Source organism: Poecilia reticulata, linkage group LG5 (genome assembly GCF_000633615.1).
Source record: "Poecilia reticulata strain Guanapo linkage group LG5, Guppy_female_1.0+MT, whole genome shotgun sequence".
In the NCBI taxonomy this organism is placed as follows: domain Eukaryota; kingdom Metazoa; phylum Chordata; class Actinopteri; order Cyprinodontiformes; family Poeciliidae; genus Poecilia; species Poecilia reticulata.
In genome coordinates this window covers 3,669,478-3,692,930 of record NC_024335.1, presented here as the reverse complement: position 1 = coordinate 3,692,930, position 23,453 = coordinate 3,669,478, and the positions used below count along the sequence as shown (strand labels likewise).

Sequence of the window (23,453 nt, the reverse complement as noted above, 5' to 3'; positions counted from 1 at the left end):
TCAGCGCATCATTCAGCAGAGACTCTGCCGGGCAAGTGCCACATCCCGCTACCAACCACCACCACCACCAGCAGAAGCAGCAGCAGCAGCAGCCGCCGATAACGCACCGCAGTCTCGGTGCTCGTTTCGCATTAAACCTGATATATATTAATAAAAAAAAATAAAATAAAAAACCGTGGCAGACATGTGAGTAGCAACCCATCGCTGTCGTTCTCCACTTTCCCCGTTGCCTGGTGTGTGTTATTGCTGTTGTAGCCTCAGCAGCAGCAGCAGCAGCGGCAGCGGCGGCGGTCAGTGAGCCGTGTGGTGGCTCATTCTGCTGGGCTTGAATCTGCTCATTCAGAGGAGGGGGAAGGGGGGGCGTTTTTTAAATTATTACATGGAAAAAGATGGTTCCGATTCGGGCCGGCTAATTGGATCAGAAAGGTTGTGATTTTTTTTTTTTTTCTTTCCCATCATTGTTGTATTTTTTGTCAGCAGATCCCCCTGGCTGTGCCTGTGTGTTGGACGTGTAGCTTTAGCTGATTAGCCTGCTCGCAGTGAGTGAATGCAGCTGTGTGTCTCCAGTCAGATGTGGAGGCCCAGGTTAGAGCAGGAGCTCAGTGCGGTGCTGCTGATGTAGGCTACAATGATAATAGTCATGTTAATACTAATATGTAAAGCGACAACAGAGCTTATACATGTGGATGTTTGTTTGTGATCAGCTGCCAAACTCAGCTGCTGGTTGATGTTTTTTTTTTTTTTTATCCTGCCTGATCTGAGGAAGCACAGCTGGACTGGGAACTCTCAGAACTCACTGTACGACCCTAATTGCAGGATTTTTCCTGCTGTATTTTGCTTCTTTCTGGATTTTCGTGCTTTTGTCAGATTATTCTTGACTCGCACTGATCAAAACCTGGTTCATTAGTGCATCATTTATATGAGCAGATACACTGGATGGAGCTGAAGCTGATATTAAGGAAAATAAATGATTGAAAAAGCAGATGGTATTTTGAAATCCTCTGATTTGAAATGATGCTGGGACTTCTGCTATTATGTGGTCAAGCTGGGATACTATCACGCATTTTTTATTTGAGAATCACATTTTCAAGAGTTGTTTTTGAGTAATTCTAACACAATTAGAATTACTAATTGTGCAGTAATCAGGTCTTTATAGTTAGATCCGTCACAAGATCTATGAAACTTGGATTTTAGAAAAATAAAGGATGGAGTGTTGCACATTAAAGGAAAATGCTTTAAAGTGCTGTTTGTAAACATTGGTACTGCTATCCCATTGGTTAAAATAATAGTGCTTTTCTTTTCGGCATTTTAACTAGACCAGTGTAAGAACCATGATTCGGCCTGAATGTAAAGTTTTCTGCAGTTTAAGAAAGCGGTGGAATTGCCTTTTAGTTAAGTAGGTCAAAGATTATTATTTGTATGTTTTACAGATCTGTCAAAAAAAGTACTTTTTTTGTTTGTATTTATCACATTTATTTAAATTTTAATTATTATTATTATTTGTATTCTTTAACTTCAGTCAAATGTTTTAGGTGATCTAGGCTGCTGTTTTGCTTCCATCACATATAAGCAGCTGCTGCTGGTTATATGAAATGTAATCTAATGTACTATTCCTACAAATTATGAAACACGAGGCTGAAATTAGTTCTAGATTTTCAGAGTGTGGTATAAAACCATGTCGTTACTTTTTTTTTGGCGTCTGGACTTACTCGGACAAAATTTAGAGCTCCTTAATATTTAAGGCACAGAATGTGAATTTTAACGTGTTTTTTTTTCTTCATTCAAGTAAAAAAACAAAAAAATGCTCCCAAGTAGCATTTCTAGTGCCTTGTAAATCCTTTTACCAATTCTCTGTCTGATAACCTCACATCTTATTCAACCTGAATTTATTATTGGCCTAGAAGTTAAAAAAAGTAGTAAAATTGCTTTCTAAGGGGCAACCCTTCAGACAGTAAGTAAAAAAAACAAACAATCAAAAACCAAAATGAATGGATTAATGATGAATTATTAGATTTTTGTTGACATTTTCTCATACTGGTTTATTTTTTCTTAACTTATTTTGAGCTGGGAAACAATAAAAGAGAACTCTGTACTTTTTTCTTTTTTTTTAACTGTGTAGGAATTTGGTGGTATGGAGTCCTTGCAGCCTAAATATTTTAGATAATATTCTTTTACCTTTTATCCATGTGGCATAAATTCTCTGTGTTTCAAAGTTAAGTTAAATTACAAACATGACACTAAAAGCAAGATTTCTAAAATTCTGCTAGGATATCTTTAATATTTCTGTTATAATAATGTTGACTGTAGCTTAATTTTCTACATAGATTTGGACACATCTACTTTAGCCAAGCTATATACCTAAATAATGTTTTTTAAGTGCTCATTATGCTAAATGGCAGACATATTTGCTGTCCTACCTGGGAAGCATTGCCAAGTATTATTGGTGGGGTAATTCCATAGTCTGCATGCAAACAGATTCTTAATAAGGGAAACATTCTTCAGATACTATGGACTCCTTCTAGTGTTATTTAGTCTGAATATCATGAAGTTCACATAGACTTATTGTGTTTTTAATCTCTTCTTAAGGCCCAAATTGATTTGCTTGGGATTGTTGGATTCATATTTTCCCCAAATTTTAATCGTTTGAACCAAACTATCACTCTCAGATGAAGATAATTTGGTTAGGATGTTCAAAAAAAAAAGCACTAACAACTGGATGATGCTAGAACGCCATTGTCCATGGTGATGGTTTTATGTTGCCACAGATTGAGAGGTAAACTTATTCAAAGCTAACAGCTACACACTGCCAACGTAGACAAACAAAACTTCTCTAGTGAAATTGATTTTGGTTAGAGGAAACTAATATTGAGCTTTCTGTCCAAAATGACAGTAAAGATGAGACTCTCAAATCTACAAACACTGTTGTCAACCATGGTGGTCATAGTGTTATGGTCTGGGGCTACTTTGCTCCCTGTGGCATGGATGCACCCAAATTCTTCAAATGCACTTCTAATTAAGAGATTAATGTTTGAATCTTAGACATAATTTACTGTTCCAACAGAAAAGGGTCCTAGAAAAAAAATTCAACGTTGCAGTCTGTTTATTTGTTCCACAAACATTTAAAATATATTGTTAGAAGTGTAAAATTACTTGTAGTCATTTTGATTGATTGACTGCATGTAAATTTATTACCACAACTGTAAACATATTCCCTGAATCTTAATGTCTTGGTCCTTGTCTTTGTTTCAGGGGACAGAGCCGTCATCCTCTCTCGAAGATGTCCACGCAGGAGGCTTACTGGCTCGTGAAGCAGCTGCCCAGTAGAAGATCCTGGGATTGAGACGTGAATCCCTTTACACCGATGGCCTGGACTGAGTAAGAAACTTGAGGCCAAATGTGTGACGGGGCACATTATTTTGTCTCTGTTGTCCTTGTGTATGCATGTGCAGCTTAAAGCTGATGAATTTGAGAAGGCCTGCTTGTAAAATTTCACTGCCGACAGGTTTCAGCTGGCCTGCTGAAGCTATGGGGAGCTGCTGGAGCTGTCTGTACAGAGACCCCATCCGAGACAACCATCTCACCAAATTTAAGGTCTCCATTTTAAAACTTTAGCATGCAAATCCTTTGCTGTACTGTCATTGCAGTTCTGGCCCATGTTGTTGGGCGCAGTCAGCCTCTAAAACCTGTAGTCTCATGTATTTTTTTTTCTCAATTTCTGTGAAATTCTTATTTTTATTAACCTTTATTTCACCAGGGAAATCCCACTAAGATGAAAAATAGTTTTTACGTAAGAATTTTGGGCAAGACTGACAGCAGCACACAGTTTACAGAACATTCACAGCTAAATAGAAAAAGTTAACGCCGTCATAAATGAACTAGATTCCTAAATTAAAACATTTATAAACAAATGATTTCTTCTCCAAATCAGTAAAAATGTCTTAAAAACATTTAGTGATAACAGCACCTGTTATCACATGTTTTTCTGTTCCTGGTCCCATAAAGATGGATCAGAAAACTGGAAATACTTCTTTTCACTATGAAGTGAATGAATATCCTCTGGTGGATTTTCTATTTATGCATTTTATGCATATTTCTAATACCAAGGAAGAAATCCAAGTACAAGTTGGTTGATGAAATGTAATTGGTGATGTGTCACTACATTGGATTATTTTGGACCCTTCTTTTTTTTTTTTTTTTAGAAAAAAAAGTTCTTATGTCAACCCTCTTGACTTTCCACATATGTGTTGAACAACTTATCTATTTATTTTTTCTGCATTTAAATGAATTATTAAACAAGTATTTAAAAAAAGCTTTAACACCACAGAACAATAGATGTAATACTTAACATAGCACGAAATGAGACACTGATTATAATCTGGTTTTTTTGTATCAAAAACGTGCCAAAACATTTTTTTTTCAGTTTTTCTTTTAATACATCTGAACTGAAACTGGGTCGGTAAACACATCAACTTACTACATGCACTTTATTCTGAGTTTAGTAACAATCAGATTAATCAAGGAGAAAACAGTTTGATTTCAATTGTTGGCTGATGGATTGATGCATATTTAATTATGACACATAGAAGATAAAATAATTTTTTTTGCATCAAACAAAAACGGAATAATAGTTTTCTTAAAAAATAAATGAAAACCTTGCAACACGCTTGCATAAATGCAATCTAAAAAACATGCTCAGTGTACACCATTGTTGTGTTTTATTTTTTTTTTCATGCTTTATTTTGTTGTTTCCATCCATCTCGTGATATTATTGTGTTTCACCGTCTTTCAGGTCATCAATGTTGATGATGAAGGCAACGAGCTCGGCTCTGGGATCATGGAGCTCACCCAGACTGAGCTCATTCTTCACACACGCAAAAGAGACGCCATCCGGTGGCCGTACCTCTGCCTGCGACGCTACGGCTACGACTCCAACCTCTTTTCCTTTGAGAGCGGCCGCCGCTGTCAGACAGGGCAGGGTGGGCAGCACTTTCTCAGTTTTTATGTGTGGAATGGTATTATTGCTGACCGCAAGATGTTATATATATATATATTTTTTTTTTTTTTCTCTAGTTGTAGAGATGGGTCTTTTCAGATCATCAATATATATTTTTTAACTATTTGATTTATCAACACACAACAGCATTGCTGAATTTCATGTTCTCTTGTCTTTCCCATTTTGAGGAGTTGTTAAGAGTAATTGCTGCTTGTAAAAGGATAAAAATGTTCCAACGTAATTTATTTTCTGAGATTGTTTTTCAATGTGCCATTAATGTATTTTGCATAAGTGCTAGGCATGTCAATGGTCTTGAAGGGCACTAAATGATTTTTTTGGTGTTTCTGTTGCCAAATTGTTGCTGTACTGTTGGTCTATTAATGGTTACGGGTCATCTAGACTCAACGGGGTTATGAAATGTACTGAATTGTTGGCCTTTTTCCTTTGAGTAAGGAAAATAAACTACCGTTTACTGTTGTTTTTAATGTAATTTTCTCCCTCTTTATTTTGCATGAACCTCTGAGGCTATATAAATAAACTTACCATGCTATGCCTGGATCTTGCTTTATCCCTTAAATTCCTCTTGCATGCCATGTTTTGTTTGTGTTTAAACCAGGAATCTTTGCATTCAAGTGTTCCCGGGCTGAAGAGATCTTCAACCTGCTCCAGGAGCTGATGCAATGTAACAGCATCAACGTGGTGGAGGAGTCAATGATGATGAGTCGAAGTGGCCACACTCCAGAGATGGACATGTCTCGGACACCACAGACTCCCAACAGTGAGTCACACCTGCTCATGCAATGCCTGCCAAACTTGCATGCAGCAATGCATTGATAAGATTTCTGCAGGCTTCAATCAATTTTAAATTTAAGAGTTGAACGATTTACAAAAATAATAAATAACCCAACATTATCCTTCCTAACAAGTATCTCATATTTAAGTGACTGAAACAGGTTAAATATACATTTATTCACATAGGTTTATTTTTGACACCTTAAAATGCAATGCAGAAGGCTTAGTAGCGATTATTGTAGACAACTACTGAAGTCCCTACTTTTAAGCTAAATAAAGCTTGTTAAATATACACTTTTCCCACAACAAAGTATCTGGATAATCAACAATAAGCTTTTTTCAAATCTTAATTCCAAGCAAAAGTGTGTTGATTTTTATGCACTCAATTCTCGGTTCTCCTCCTCTTCCTTGAATCATTGCGTCAGTGCAGCCCATGTCACGGAGATGCCATGATTGCCTGCTGAGCTGCAATGGAAGCCCGGATTGCTTTGTCATCTGCCTTGTTGTGTCTGGTGATTCTCTATAGGGTTAAAGGTCAGGGGCATTTACTGGCCAATCAAGAATATTGAGTCAGCTCTTGTTGCCTTTGGCAGTGTGGGCAAGCACCAAGTCCTGCTGGAAAATGAAATCAGCATCTTCATACAACTCTGACCAGCTTTGCTGGTCCTACTAAGGAAAACAGAGGGAAGCATAAAGTGCTCTAGAAGTCTCTGGTAGACGGCTGCATTGATTGTGGACTTTAGAAAATGCAGTGTACCAGCAGATGATATGGCACCCCAAACCATCACGGTAACGTCACATTGGACTTTAAGCAATGTAGATTCTGTGCCTCGCCGCTCTTGCTGAAGTCTACTCCTTGTGAAGCTTCCTCAAATTCTTGAATGGATTTTGCTTGACAATCCTCTCAAGGCTGCAGTTTTCCCTGTTGCTGGTGCAACTTTTTTCTTTCCACTCTTTTTTTTTGGGATATACTTGGATAAGCCATGGTGTCCAGCAAGGGCAGGTGTCCTGTCACTTTTAGACGTGTTTCTGTCCCAACAGAGTTAATTGAAATGGTTGAACTAACTCTTCTTTATGCCATAAAGTTATTCAGATGCCTGTTAATGAACCATCATTTAATTCGAGTGTGTTGACCCCGGGAAAGAACTAAAACATGCGGGAGACCAGCCCTTGAGGATTCACTTTGGAAACCCCTGATTTAGAGGCTGCTCCTCTACTGCCCTCAAGTGGCGAAAGAAAGAAAGTCAATTTACTGTATTTTTCACAGTTTCTTTTCACCTTCTCAGAATTAATCTTTGTGGTAAAATTTTTTTCAGTAGTTCAGAGTTTCAGTAGGTTTCACTAACTTACATTTAAAACATTTTAAGACCTTTTAGACCATTGCCATTACCTATAACTCCACAGAAATGTATTAACTTTGTCCAGACAAGTGGTGAAAAATGTGTGCTTACCTATGACAGATGTGAAAAAGCTAGCTAGCTAAGAGTATGCTAGTAGTGATATACTGGTAGCCTCAACCGCCTTGAACCACAAAATGCTTGGCAAGTGACAAATTAACGCTTAGAATATATTTTAGATTAAGTAGCTCTGCCAAGACAAGATTTAAGACCTGTGATTAACACATTAAAGACCAACTTAGTTTTTCAAACTGAATTTAATACATTTTCTGGCCTAAGTTTTGGATGCATTAGTTTAAGACGTTTTAAATATTCACTAACACCCTGTATCTCTCCTTCTCCCTTCACACATTTAGAATGTTTTCATTAATATCAACACAATTATTATAATTTTTTTTTTTTTACAAATGCAATCAAATATCTTTTAAGTGTTTGTTGAAATAACCATCCTTTTTAAGTACTGTAAAGAAAATAATAAATCCAGCCAAATATTTTGAGTTGATTGACTGTCACCTTCCTGGTTTCTCTTGGTCTGTATTGTCTACAGCTCCAGCTTTTCCCGTCCAGTCCTTTCCAAACGGATATCCAGGTTATCCCATCAGAGGGGATTCCTCCCAACCATCTCTTGATGACCATGGACACAGCCTCATGGCTTTGGAAGACCAGGTAAGTCCTGTTTGCACCTCATAGCATATTTCCTTTGAATCCCAGGCTTGAACCTGTCTGTATTTCCTAACAGACTCACACCTATGTGAATACTGTGAGTATGGACGGAGATCTTTCCATGCGTCACTGTGTGCACTCTCTGCCTGAGGTGCGGCCTAGCGCTTTGCCCGAAACGACACGTGGAGCCATGCCGGTTGGAGGCCAAGGTAACCCACAGTCCAACATGAGATGCTGTCCGCTTGAGGAGCGCAAAGACCCCCAGGTGTTCCTACAGCCGTCCTCGCAAGAGGTCAAGTTCATGTTGGGGCCCACTCCAGCTCAGCGCCATCTCATGGAGAGGGAGAGGCTCGGGCACAATCCTCACAACCTTCAGCCAACAGAGGGTGCTACAGGTTCAGAGACGGAGGGGGACGAGCCTGGGATGCACTTGTGCAACTCCCACTCCTATCATCATTTCCATCACCACATGCACCGGCATCCGAGTCACGAGCACCCAGACAGCTCTCAGAGCGGCGAGCTCACCTACGAAAACATCAACGGCCTGCGGAGCGGCCGAAAGCAGCGCCTGAGCCCCAGCAGCGTGTCGCAGTCTGTGGGCTCGAGCAGCAGCAGCAGCACTGGGGATAGCCACTCACACTCACTGTTGCACTCACACATCCACGGCCCTTCATCCCTGCCGCCTCAGGGCTACGCCTGTGAGAGGGGCATGGGCGGAGGCCACCGCCGGACAGCTCTTCTCAACTACGAAAACCTGCCCTCACTGCCACCTGTGTGGGAGTACAGCGCCTTGCAGCGGGACGATGAGCAGGAGGAGGACGATGAAGATCAGGATGAGGACGAATATGAAGAAGAGGAGGATGACTTTGACGAGTATGAGTTCTCAGAAGGCCCAGGAACGCCCAATGGGTACCACCAGGACAGTCGGGGTATCCACCGCGACGCCCTTCAGAACTATGTCAACACGGAGCAGGTGCAGCCACCCCGGCTTCGGCACCCCTGTCCTCCGCATCCTCGGGCGTGTCGACCAGACAGCGCGGGGCGAATATTTAGCTTTGATTTCCGAAGGCGATCACGTTCAGGGGTCGGAGGTTGCGAGCACGGTCACATGCCTCCATCGCGGCAGCTGAATTACATCCAGGTGGACCTGGAGGAAGAACCTCCCCGCCAAGCCCTCGGCAGCGGGGGTGCCCAGCCACAGCACCAGCGCCTACCACCCAAACAATGTGGCCCGCCGGTACCCAGACGCAGCGAGTGCTACGCCGTAATTGACCTGAAGAAGACCGCTGCCATGTCCAACCTGCAGAAAGCGCTGCCCAGGGATGATGGGACTTCCAGAAAGACTCGCCACAACAGCACAGACCTGCCTCTGTAAATGAAGTTCAGACTGGAGACAGATGAAGGCCTCATCCTCATGTTAGCACACTGGACCCTTCACTGTCATCCATCCATTCAAGCGTTGGGATGACTAAATCGGTACAGGTACCTAATTAGAAACTCAGTGAAAGTGAATTGTGAATGGAAATGAGAAAAGTCTGAGGAGAATTTGAAGTTATCTTTATTTGTCAAACATCAGGTTAAAACTTTCTTAAGAGCATCAAGTTTCATATAAATGTACGAAGGCAGTGCCTTGCAGAAGTACTTGTGTCTCTTAGAGTTTTTCACAATTTGTAATCTTATGAACGCAAACTTTAAATGCCTTTTTGGAGGGATTTTATGTGATACAACAACACAAAGTAATACCCAACTGTGAAGGGAGTAAAAATGTGTATTTTTTGACAGGTTTAAAAGATTTACAGCCTCTAACAGGCTTTCTCCCAGGTTTGAACTGGAACTAGCTCCGTCCTTTTTCTTATCAACTCTGACCAGCTTTGCTGGTCCTACTAAGGAAAACTGTCTCCACAGCATGATGGTGCCACCACTCTGTTTCACAGTGAGGATGATGTTTTCAGGTTAATCTACAGATATAATTTTTTTATATAGACCAGAAATTTCAATTTTGATCTCATTTGTCAAGATCAGCCTATTCCAAACATTTGCTGTGTCCCTCACATGCATTGTGTTTAAAACTTCTTCTTGCAAAGCTTTCAGAAATCACAAATTTGTGGTGGGCATGACTCCTCATCATGTCGGCAGATCTTCCCACCTCAGCTGTGGATCACTGCAGCGCCTCTACATCCACAGGAGTAAAGTTGTGTTTATACAGAGACAAAATTAGTCACAGGTGAAAAGTGATTGATTAGATGACTTTGGAAGTCAGTTAGTTAGTTGCATTGAACTTTATTACTATTGTGCTGGTCTGTCTCATAAAATCCCAATGACATGCATTGATTGGTTCAGGTATGACGAGGTGTTTTGCAAGACGCTGTATTCTTCTAAATATGATGCTTTATGCTTCGCTGTTGTCCAACAGAGGTCTTCATTTTTGGTGGAAGAAGTCATTGCCATACGGTATTATCAAGTTGGATATTGCATTTCATTCATGTTTTTTTTTTTTAACATGTAATAGTCTAAACATCAGAGATGCAACCGTCATCAGAGAGGAACCATTGATGGCATGAAGGCAGGTCAACGGTTTCCATTCTGACCGGTGTTCATACCTCATCACAAGCACTTAAGTCTAACGTTGTGGCTCGTATGTTTATTACTGTATGCCTAAAAAGCATTTTGCACACAATCCTATGGAATTGTATCGAATCATATTGTAGAAGCCGTCTTAACCAAGCAGAGTTTTAAAGGGGGGTCGGGGTGTGGATGGGATAAAAAGAAAAGATTGGGAGATTTGGAGAGTGGTACTTAACTGTATGACGGTTCACGTAGCACACGCGGAGTAAATTAAGTTTGGCTCTCTGCTGTTGGCATGCAGAAATCAAAACCGTAGCATATCATCCTCAGTCACATCTCCTGCATATCATTCCTGACGCAAGGGAGGGTGGGTCCATGCTTGTCACGTTGCACTTTTGACTTTAGGCCACTTTGTCACCACTGCAGCCACAGGTTGGGTCCTTTTTGCCACAAAAATCGGGGCCAAAGGGACACTGTTCGACATCAGCTCCAATAGTTTAAAGTGTAAAGTGTTCTCGGTTAGAGACGTTGATAACCTCAAACAGTGGCATTAAGCTGTAACCTCATGGGAACTGAGCTAAATCTATGATTTGTCAGTTATCAGGGCTGTTTTAAAGGGAGTTTAAGCATGTTGCAAAGTCATAAAGTTGCTTTTTTTTCCAAGTTATTTATAAACCGTCTCAAATATTTATTTATTTATAACATATTTATTTATTCATTTAAAAAAAAAAAAGTAATTTATTATTCCTCCATACAATGACCAGCGTTTTGTAGTCCAGTAGGTAATCTGGAGACCAAAGTTTCACCTCAAATTATCACTGGACTCTGGTGTATTACTGTTATTAATATGCTTAAGTATATTTTTGAAAAAAAAAAAAAAAAAAAGAATGACTGTATTTATATTTTAAGTGCCAAATTGTAATTGCTACCAGTCGGAAGAATTAAAAAGTAAAATGTGCCATAGGGATTTTTTTAGGGGGAAATCGGGGGGAGAGATGAGGCACAAAGTGAAAATGGGTGAAGAAGGGTACAAATAAATACAACAATCCAGTTTTTTGAAAGTCTTTCAAATTAAAATAATAAAAACCACACATTCCACCTCATCCACATCGATAGCCATGCTAAAGGGAAACACGAGAAGGATAATCTTTTAGTCTGATAATCACTGTTCTGGTGGTTTTTGCTGCTACTTGTACATACTAACAGTAGCCCATATAAGCTACAGGTACATGTCAAAATGAGAAAAATAATGTGATGTCAGACTTTTTACCATGTTGTCAATAGGAATAGTGCCGTTGTCGTCTTCTGGTTTTATTTGTGGGCGGCAGGAATGTCACGGCTCATTTCGGAGGGGGTCAGTGTGGTCAAAACATCGTTCCATGCAGACAGATTTATCCTGAACTGACTGAAAGAAAACGCAAGGGAATCACAGGCATCCATCTTTATTCTGATTGCTCATATTAGCTTTGCGTGTAAAGCTGATGGAAAGAGAGATGTTTTTAGATTTACGCTTGTGGAATCATCGGAAGGCAGATTCACTGTGGCGTTTAACTCAAGGTGATCTTTTTGTCCTTCAGCCAGAGTGTTAATTTGAAACAGGTGCAGACTCTCAACTTCTGACAGGGAGTTGTTTTTGGCTTCATAGACTGCTACAGGTGTTAAACAAAGGAAAACACTGCAGATCACCATGTTAGTAAAACATGTTTTATTTCCAAAAAAAAAAAAGCTTTGAAATAATTTCATTAGTCATGAAAAAAAAAATATTTGTATTTCAGTGATTGTGTCTTTTTCTACATGGTGCGTAAAATTCAGATTTTACCTGTGTGTATCAGTTAAAGAGGGGGTATTTTGAAAAATCCTGTTGAAACTTTATATAGTTTTCTGTTATTCTCTCAACAAGATAATACTCTGGACCTGGGCGTTTGCTGAGCCCGTCATAGGAACTTCCTCTCAGTCCCAGCACTTGGAGGAGCATCGTTGGGATGATGTCTTTAAGGCAAAGAGCAGGAGGTTAGGACATGCAGGCCCACCTTCGAGGCTTCAAATTGCTTCGTCAAATTTATTTTAAGTCATGTTGATATATGCAGCACTTTCATAACAGCTGAAAGAAAGATGGTTACCCGATAGTTGTGTAAAATGGCGCAGTGTGTTAGTAAAGGTCATAATACCCCTTCTTTAACATTTTTTCCCACCGCTACGGTGTGGGTTTTAGGACGGATTTTATTCTGACACAGACTTTATTCCCAAGACCTTTTCATCAGAAGACGTTTTTGCTGAGACTTTTTATTCTGATGCCTTTCAGTCATAGGTTTGGTGGGATTTTTGTCTATGATCTGACATCTGAGACCATTTGCTCTAATGTGTGATGATGTTTTCCTGAGACCTGAGGATGTCCTAAAATACACAATGCAGCAGAAGCTTCAAATAACCACATCAGAAGTTGAGAGCTTGTATTTTATTTAGTTTTTGTACTGGATAAAAAAAAAAGACATCTTGAAGACAACATTGATGGCTGAAGCATTGATGCACAGAGGGATGTTTACATTTTTGCAATAATAGGACTATTATTGTTTTACGGATCTAAATTGGAACGACACGTGAAGTGTGAAATCTGTAGCTTGTAGAGCCGTAAGCTATATGTGTGTGTGTGTGTTCGCCTTCGAGGAGCAGATGTAGAAAATTTACCAAAAAAAAAAAGAAAAATGTTTTCTTTATCGTTACTCGACTCTTAACATCACCACGCAGTAGGTGACCGCTGAGAGTGCTTGTAGTAGATTATCTCGTGTTACAACTTTTAAAGCAGCGGTGTTTAATCTTACAAAAATCAGCAGGTGATCTATGTGTATTTTTGACATGTGGTTTTAAAGTCATTAAAAATAACTGTGGTAACTAACTTTTGTTATTAAATAATAACCTCACCCAGTTTGTTTTAAAGCATCAGCACCAGCTTCTCTTGTGTTCATGGGCCAACAATCAGAAGAAATGGGAACATGAAGCGAACGTCCTCCAGGTCTTTCTGTTGCCAAGCCGTTATGTGATCGTACTCCTCTGGAGGTCAAGCGGAGTGCAGCTCCGCGCTCAGAGCTGGATTCACGTCCATGCTGTCTCAAGGCTTTCATAACTGTTGAGTGTTGATGCTTGAGGCGCTGTTTCACACAGGTGTTAAAGATGCTGAGTGCCAGTTAAAATTAGGTTCTTTTTGTAATCTGGGGGGCAAGTAGCTACACGTTACTTGGCCCACAGATGGGATGGATCATAAATCCGTCCCATCAATAGTTTTGACGAACTGGATTTACAGAAGAAAGAAGTTGAAGTTAAAAAAAAAAGGGCTCGCTATGTTTTTACAGTGTAAAATGTGATTGCGTCCATGTACCTTGTGTGTTTATTTTAATTTTTTATTTGCATTGTGCCTTGCATTCTCACACTGGTTTAACATTTTTGCTGGAAGTGAAGCTGTTGTTTTGTTTAGTTTTTTAAAGGTGCCTGTTGGAAGTTCGGAGACATAACAAGGCTCAAAGGAAAATGTTTTCAATTTCAGGTCCTGAAAACAATGTGCCAACATCTGATTTGCATATCGCTGCTTTTACGAGATTTTCACTGAAGGAATGTTTGAATCAGTTGCTTAAATTATAATCTCTGTTCGGATTTGGAGAAGCATGTTGCCACTCACTTGTCTTTGCTTTATTCCATTGTCTAAAAACTTTGTTTGTTTTTTTTTCAGAAAAATTTTGCCACAGAGGCCACAATATATAAAAAAACCAAAATCCTAAATCCTCTTTTCTTGTTTTCATGTACAGCAGATCCCAAAATTCTACATACAAGATAAAAGTATTAAATGAAAAACTATACAAACATCTGGTCGCTACACACTTAACATATCATTTAGAAGCACCTTCTAATTCAGCTTTAGCATGTTTCCTTTGGGACAAAATAACTCACAATTTTGTCCAAGACATTGCAGATAGTTCTAAAATGTAGAACATGGTCGATGCTTGTTGGATGTTTCAGCTGCTCCTTCAGTTTTGCCCAGGGTCTCTGTAGATGAGACCCCTGACCAATTGGAGTCTCATCTCTTTGGTGGTTTTGAGGAAACACCCAGTTTTTCCAGCGCCCCCTCCCTATGCTTTCTCTAATTGTCAGCAGTGGTTCCTTTCATTGTATTATGTTGTGTTGTATGCATATTATGCTGAGATTTGGTTGCTACCTTTGTATAGTGAGATTATTGTGACCTCATGTAACCTTTTTGCAAATATTAAAGTCTTGCAAGGACAGATTAACTTCTCTATAATTAATAACAAATTTGAATTCAAAACTGTCAAAACTGAATCAAAAGCTGCTTCAACAAATTATTAGTTCACAGATTTGCACCTTATTGCGTCAAGTTAACGTCAGCTTTTTGGTTTTATATCCTATCCTCTAAAACGTTTTCTACTTCAATCTGGATTTGTATCATATGTGAAAAAGATTAAACATATTTCCAAAGTATTTCTTTACGTAAACAAAAAAAACAACAACTGTCATTTCTAAATGGGTGTGTACTGTCAGTAGTAGGGATTAACCAAATATTCGAGCCAGATTTTTTCCACTGTTCTTCATGATTCCCCTCAGAGTTTGTTTAAAAAAACTTGACCGCAAGTATAACGACTTCTCGGGTATTTTTTAAAGCTTACCAACATCTCGACTAGCTCTGCTATCTGTTGAAAACATGTCTGCTCCTGTTCATGGCGTCAACGGGCATTGCCTGGCATCGTGCCCGTGAAGGTTTAACCGAAAATATCAAGCACCTTAACAGCTTCAGTTTGAAAAAAACAGGTCTTGCGTAACCATATCTGCATGTGGATCTGTTTCCTGCATGACATTTTCACAAACTTGTGGTTTTCTTTTGCTTCCCATTGATACCGAGCTGTGGGAAAACTTTTGTCCCCATTAACAAGGCAGTAAACAGGATCATTGCCATCAGATGGTCTGTCAGAGTTTCAAAGTCATTGTAAATTGTAGCACGTAGCTGTAGTTTACAATGCTACCCGAGGACGCTTCATTAGCTGTTTCCTCCTGCTGATTTGCCTGATCTGGAAAAAGATTAGACAAATAACTACAAATATACACATTCACACCCAAGGGCACTTCAGATAATCCATCATGCATGTTCCTGTCAGTAGTAGGGATTACTCTGGGAGGAAACTGGAGTCTCCTTGTGAAACTGTTTCATATACAGGAAAGAACATAAATACTCCTCATGCAACAGTCCCAACTCTGCAGCCTAATATTAGATTAAAATTGTGCCATTAAAGCTGCACTTTGAATCAGTTGGGGTCATTTTTGATGTTGCGTTCACAGCAAAGACTCGGGAGTGGCATTAATGTACTTCTCCGACTCTTGGGTAGTCATCTAAAATGTGGATGTAATCCTGTCAAATCTGAATGCGCCATCATGGTTTTGTAAGGACTAACAAGAGAAGAAATTTGTTTCAGAAGAGACATTCATGAAGGCGTAAGTCACGACCGAAGCTGCATGTTGTCAAACATGAGGAGTTAAATATCAGGGGATTGTGCTGAATTTCATGACAATCTGATTTCTCATCAGCTGACAACTGTTCTCGTAGTGACCATGGGAATACTTTTTTTTTTCTTTTTCTTACATGTACTTCTCAAATATGGATTTTAATTGGTGTAGTTTTTTTTAAAAGTAGGACTTAATTGAAATCTGGCATCAGATTCTAAGAGTACAGTAAAACCAGAGAGACAAAGCCAGCAGTCAGTGCCACTCATCATCTTCATTAAGTTTCCATTCTCATTTTAGTGATTTGCTTCTTTTTTTATGCATCATATTTAAAAAAAATATCTTCCTTCATACGACATTAAACAAATAACATGTTGCTAAACCTCAACTTTCTGTCCCAGCTGTGAGTTAAATCTGTCAAATACTGGAAGTATCAGAAGACTAATATCTCATGTTATAACTGTATTTTACTTTTTAATCTCTTTTTCTTGTCTGGTTCTGGCTGTAATTGCCACCAGAGGGTGATGTACATGTACGGGTCCGAGCTGTACATTTTTCCTTTTTTTGTGACAGATTTGTGTATTTATGTGCAGGTGGGAATAAAACTTTGTGACTACTATATGAATTTCTGAATGGAATGAGTGCCAAATATGCCTGAGCATGATAAATTGTGTAACTCAAGAGGAGCCGTCGGTACTCCTGACTCATGAAAGTGAGACTTGAGTGACTCACTGCAGCGGAGGAAAAAATAAATAAAAAAATAAATAAAAAAATCGAATGCACAGCTGAAGGCTCGATCATGCTCAATATTTTTGCTGAAAGTGCGAAAAACTTTACGAATTTTTGTCTTTGTTTTTTTTAAAAAAAGGGCGGGGGAAGGAAAAAAGGTTCTTCAAAAATATTTGTTGTATGTTTCTGTGTCCATCCATGGCTTAAAAATGCTGTCAGTGATGGTCTTCTTCATGCGCCATTAGCGGTGAATATTAAAAGCTGATTTACTTAATTTTTTTTGGACTTGGTAAAAAAAACAAAAAAAAAAACAAAAACACATTTGGGTTACTTTCATTTTTGAATTACTCAGTTTTTGTGTGTTTCTAATCATCCCGAAAACAAAGTGAGCCTGACATTCGATGAATTTTATTCTGGATTTATTCAATTATTTGTCCAAAATGTAAAAGTAAATGTAATTCTAATATTAAAATGAAACTATGAAAATATGCTGCTGTCCACCACTGTCATTTTTAAAAATCTGTGTCCAATCTAGGATTTTTCTTTGGTGGAGCAATGCCTCGCTCCAGGACCAGTTTCAGATGAGATTTTTTAAGTTCATTTATATATTTTATTTATTTTGACTACAAAGCATTAAACTTGAATGGCAGAAGAACTTGACTTTATGTGCAAAGCAATGCAAAGATAATTGTCTCGCTGCAGGCGATGTGTTTCAGTCATATGTTGGCAATATAGCTGCCTTCAAGGGATGTGTGTTTGAACTCACTTGAAGCAGATGATGTTCAGATGTCTGCAGCTGCCTGTTTAACAAGACAAATGATCAACCATCCGTGTAAACGTGGTTATTTTGCCTTTGTTGTTTTTACTTTTTTCCTTTGTCCAAAGTTTCAATAAGTTTAACTGTTTGTGTTCAGCTGACACTTTTCAGTGCATGTCAGACTTGGTGTAAACCTGTAAGCCGTTTTAATAATAATTCAGCATACAGACAGTATCATCCTGCTTCAGCGTAGGGCATTAGAAGAGCCGATTTAAACAGGGTCCATATATCATATGCTCGGCTTAATGGTTGCTAAATTATTCGGTAAGACTTTATTTGAAGGGGTGTGCATAAGACTGACATAACGCTGTCATAAACATGGCATAACATCTGTCATGAACATAAAGAAGTCTTTATGAATGTTTATGACAGTTGTCATGAAGTGTCGTTCGGTAAATAATGACACTTTTAATGCAAAGTTGCATTAAAAGTCCATTAACAGTGGCAACTTTGCATGATTTTGTAAATTAGAATTTAATGCAAAGTTGACTTTCAATGCAACTTTTAAAGCAACTTTGCAATAAAAGTGTCATTATTTACCAAATAACACTTCATGACAACTGTCATAAACATTCATAAAGACTTTTTTATGTTCATGACAGGTGTTACGTCATGTTTACGACAGTGTCATGTCAGTCTTATGCACACCCCTTCAAATAAAGTGTTACCAATTATTTTAACAAAGGAGATAAAAGCAGTTTTGTTGTTTTTACTATTATATGCATCGTTAATCTGGATGGTTTTAGCTTAATAATTAATGCACTTTGTGACAGAACGCCTGGTAAACAAGCATGCATAATGTTTACAGGTTTATGAGACAGAAGCATCACTTTGTTGAACAGGTGGTGTAACTAGTTTTTGTTTCCAGTTTTCACAACAAATACGTTGAACGTGCTACAAGCAGGGACAGGCTACATGGAAGTTAGTGACATTGCCTTGGAAAAGTACTTGTTGTCCTTAACCTGCATGTAGCAACCAAAACCTTACTACACGCTTTACAAAATAGTTCAAGCTCAGCGTAAGTGGGAAGCTTCTGCAAAGATCAGTTTTCAAGTTTTGCTCCAGATTCTCAGTTTTTTTTTTTTTTGGGTCTGGGCTTTGACTTGGCCATTTCTACACTTGCTTTAATATAGACCAGGGATTGTCAAATCCAAGCCTCAATAGCCGGTGTCTCACAACTTTTAGATGAGGACACAGAGAGGTAAAATGTTCTGGGATTATTTTAAGTTCATTTTTTTCTGCAAAAACATAGAAAGCATGCTTGTTTTCTTATCACCTACAACAGAGCATAAAAAGCTACAAAATGCCTCACAGTGAAGTACAATAAAACTGAATAATAAAAATTGGTCAAACATTTGCAAACGGCATACAAATGATTCAGATATTCTGTCTTTTCAGAGTTTAACTGAAGATATTTATCACTCAGCCATTGTTTAATGTTTGGCTAGCAGTCAGTTGTAAAATAACTTTCTTTAAAGGAGCAGTACAAATAAATGTCACGTTAGACATGGAAAGAGATGTCAGATTTACTCATCTGTCTCAATTGACGTATGTAAAATAAGAATCCAGAGTAACTGAGCGACAGGACAGTATTGTCAGACCTGATCTGGTTTACATCAACCTTGAAGCTTCTATTGGAAAAGGTAATGAGTCGGCCAGAGGAGCCTCTGTAATTCCTACTAAATCACTTAGCTGTTCATCTAGCCATTGTCTGTTCTCTTGTGTTTTTAATAAACGATGAGTGGTCCTGTTTGGTCTCTAACCATCTGCAGACCAACTCTGCTACCTCATCAGTGGTACGGGTGCTCTTAGTGAAACATCTTGCTGCTATTTTGCTTAGTTATAACATTCCAAAAGCTCATCGTGTACTGCTGTGTCTACGTTTTAAGCTTAAGGTCACGTATGGTCACATATGACATCGTTGAGTCCAATGCTATCTTCAGTGTCGCATTTTCTATTCTGAAACTGCTGTAAACTCATTTTAGAACAATCTCGCCGTCGCTTATCATGAATGGTTGTTTCTCTGTCACAAGGCCAAGGACAACACCTGCCAGACTCCAAAAAAAGATAAGTTGCTTTCAAAAAAACCCATAAACGTCTATTTACTCAAGATAAGACACATTCTTAAATGCATTCTGTTGCATATGGCTGCCATAGCAGCTGAATAATGTTGTTAATACTGATAATTCCTGGGGCATATTTTACGTTTGAGCAGGGCGTCCCTGCTATGTTAAAAATAACAGCACAGCCTGTATGTTGACTAATAACTTTGAATATATGTAAAGTTTAACAATATAAAAGAAATCAAGGAATACAAACATTAAAGTCTAAAAATACCTTCTAACATTTTCTTTAAAATGTAACAAAAAATAATGGTGAAGAATACATTTGGACAACTCTTATTCACACTTAATGCTTTCAGAAGGTAGATTATAGTAGCTTATGAGTCTGGTAGGATATTAAAGAGATCTAATAAATTCAACATTCAGTTGGCCCATCTCTAGCTGGACAAGCAAATTTGTCCCGAGAGCAGACCACAACATGCTAAAAGAAGTCTCCAAAAGTCCTAAAATGTCATCGTTAGACATACAGTCGACTCTCGCTTTGGTTGATTTGGAAGTCTATGGTTGTACATTAGCAACAGACTTTGCAAGTTTAACTTTCACTGGAGGTACATCCACAAATGGAAAGTCTTAGGCCTAGTCAAAGACCAAAACTTGATCCCATTGAGATGCAGCAGGGTTACTTGGAACAGGTCAAAGGAAGAAACACTTTTACCGCAGAAAACACCTTTTTGCTGGAATTTTTGTTTAATAAATGATTCAGTCTTACGTTTTGTCATCTTCTTTTGTAGAGATTAGACATTGCTAGGCAGACATTTCATATTGAAGAACTGAATGTGTCTTTTTCACTAAACTGTAAGGAAATTAAAACAATCACTTTCTTAGCGAGCCCCATCTCTCTTGGTTAAATATTCTCAAAAGTGTATTTTATTGCTGCCAGTTGACTCTAATGCTGTTGAATGATAACATTTCCCTCTTTATAGAACGGATAGTGATTTTAGTTTATAGCGTTTAGTAAGTCAGCCTCTTTTACTGCATAAAGGATCTGATAATCTGGAAAACAAACATTTTACCCCAGAATAATTTTCTGGTGATGCTGTGCTGACGAGATTAAAAAATAGTTTGGTTCACTCTGAACCTGCCAGACAAGTTATAGTTTATGAACTAAAGAACACCAGAATAATAGGAAACCAGATAATATAAATTAATAGAAAAAAAGTAGAATAGTTTAAAAGATACACAGGTTTATGGGAAAGCTAAAAGCATCTAATTAGTTTTATTTTTACTTTTATTGAATTATGTCATACTTTTGCTGTTTAACTTGTTGAAGTCATTGGGAGGGGCTAATACTGTCATAGACAATCTGATTGGTCAGCAGTTATACTGCTGTGCATGTCAACCAATCAAATCATAGCATCAATTTGACGAGTCAAAGTTACAGCTTAAATAATATAATGTTGGGATGTACCACTGGAAATATGAAATAACTAATCTTTGTTTTATGAATTCAACATTTAATAACTAATTTTTGCATTTAATTATGTAAGAAATTATTTAAACAAATTTACGAACAGTTTTGAATCTTAATGCATTTTTTTGTTTCATTAAGTGCAATGAAAGTGCAATGGGGGCTGCACAGTGGCGCAGTTGGTAGAGCTGTTGCCTTGCAGCAAGAAGGTTCTGGGTTCGATTCCCGGCCTGGGGTCTTTCTGCATGGAGTTTGCATGTTCTCCCTGTGCATGCGTGGGTTTTCTCCGGGTACTCCGGTTTCCTCCCACAGTCCAAAGACATGACTGTCAGGTTAATTGGCCTCTCCAAATTGCCCCTAGGTGTGAGTGTGTGTGTGCATGGTTGTGTGTCCTGTGTGTCTCTGTGTTGCCCTGCGACAGACTGGCGACCTGTCCAGGGTGTACCCTGCCTCTCGCCCGAAACGTTGGCTGGAGATGGGCACCAGCAACCCTCCCGACCCCACTGAGGGAAAAAGGGTGCAAGAAAATGGATGGATTAAGTGCAATCAAATTTAAAAGGAGGAATAAAATAGGATGTGTATTTACAGTATCTAAAGACATAAAAGGAATAAGAATTAAGAAAAAATATTTTAGAGGATAAAACATTGTTGGAAAAATCATAGATCTTTGAAAATGCACTCAATGCAAAATGAATAAATATTTAATGAGAACAGTCATTCAGCTCAGCGTACCTGATTAAAGTTGCATGTCTGTGAACTTATATTTTTGGTCAGGCCACCTGCTGGAGCAGATCACTTAGTGACAGCTGGTCAGGGGTGTTATGAAGACATGATCCGTATTTTGATCGTCGCTTTTTCTTTTTGAGTGTGGTGCAATGTGACAACCTACTTCCAGCAAAGAGAACTTCTGCTTTAACTTTAAAGATTAGATGCAGCGTGACCTGGTCTCCAGTGCGCCGTTTTTTTTTGGTTTGTTTTTTTTCTACTTATGGAGATGCTGTTCTCTCTGAGTTGGCAGGTGGATTTCTCACTAGAATGGGCGACTGAAACAAGCTGGTCATTCTCTAACAGACATTTTTAATATTGGGATTCCTTATCAGGTAAAACTAAATTACACTAAAGTAAGTTATAAGAATATTTTTTTATTGCAATGTTATATTACTAAAAGAGAGACATTTTGAAATACTCCTGAAAACACTGTGGGAAAAATGCATTTGAAATGCACTGAATCAATCTTCTACCTACAGCTGATCTGTAGTAAAGTTTGCAAATCAATTAAAACCTCCTTATCTGAAGTCCAAACAACAAAGCGGAGATATGTTTAACTTTACTGACTCAGTGGATTATCTGAATGTGGCAGCAGAAGGACAAATAAAGCTGTGGATGAGCTTGAAAGGAGAAGTGAATGCCATATAAACCCTAAAAATACATGGATCACCTTCTAGAACCACTTGGTTTGTGAAGTAAATGATTGATAAACGGGGAAAAAACCTGCCACCAGTTATCCCTCATAGGGGACAGATCTGATCTGATCTGATGTCATAAGCCATGGTTCGTGGTACATTTAATGTTAATGGTACTTCAAATGCTTTTCATGGCGGTCGATCAGAAACTCCCAGTCAGAAATACTTAAGCTGACTTCTATTTACCTTTGAGTCACAACTTGGATCTGGAAATGACTTCAGAATTAAATAGAATTGGCTGCATTATTTACTGTACAAAAAGAATAAATATTATCTGCAGTACAACATAATAATGTGTAACACTGAGACAAGTTTTGTAATTACGAAAAAACTTTTATCAATTGATCTTTTTAATTTTTTTTCTTGCAAATGAAAACTTCAGCTTTTATTCAACCAGCCAAGCAGCTCCCATGGTTAAGTTATTTTTATTGTTTCTTCAACAACAAATTTGTTCCGTTTTTGTTTTCAAACCACAACGAACAAAGACAACATGAGTAGATTCAAAAGGAATTTTAAAATGATGATTTCATTTATTAACCTATGAAAAACTATTTAAACTTCCTGATCTTACTCTAGTTGTGGCGCTTGTGTTAACCATGTTTTTATGTTATTTTATGTTTTGCTTTTACAACTAGTTCAGTGTTTCTCAACCTTTTTTGGGCCAGCGCCCCCCTAGCCCTTACTAAGGTCCCTCACCGCCCCCCACCAAAGAATTTGTAGGCTACTTTGAACTGAAAATTATTTTATTATTAATATAACTATCACTATTGTAGCTGTTTTGATTTTTATGCTTGTTTCTGTATTTATCATCATAAATAATTTCCCAGAGAACAAAAAAGTCATGGGAATAGAGATTATTTTCACAGGTGTCTATGAAAAATGCAATGGACATTCAAGTTAAAATTGGTAGACCTAACAGCAGCCAATCAGAGTGGAAAAAATATTCTTATTTTGTGCCATTTTCTAGTTGTTAAATATTCCACAAAATGACCAGATAAAAGATG

At 38.3% G+C, this 23,453-nt stretch overlaps 1 protein-coding gene across 3 annotated transcripts; it reads left to right on the top strand.

The window, feature by feature from the left end:
- Positions 1-103: 103 nt before the first annotated feature.
- On the top strand, positions 104-17,126 carry frs3 (fibroblast growth factor receptor substrate 3). Of its 3 annotated transcripts, none has more exons than XM_017304922.1 (7): positions 104-186; positions 3,250-3,375; positions 3,503-3,591; positions 4,790-4,976; positions 5,610-5,771; positions 7,730-7,848; positions 7,922-17,126. In XM_017304922.1, the coding sequence occupies exons 3-7, from the start codon at positions 3,526-3,528 to the stop codon at positions 9,218-9,220; spliced, it is 1,833 nt and encodes a 610-aa protein (XP_017160411.1). In that variant the 5' UTR covers positions 104-186; positions 3,250-3,375; positions 3,503-3,525; the 3' UTR covers positions 9,221-17,126. The 3 variants fall into 3 exon arrangements, with proteins under 3 accessions (XP_017160411.1, XP_008407029.1, XP_017160412.1); XM_008408807.2 differs by lacking the exon at positions 104-186 and adding an exon at positions 330-426; XM_017304923.1 differs by lacking the exon at positions 104-186 and adding an exon at positions 462-798.
- The last annotated feature ends 6,327 nt before the right edge of the window (positions 17,127-23,453 follow it).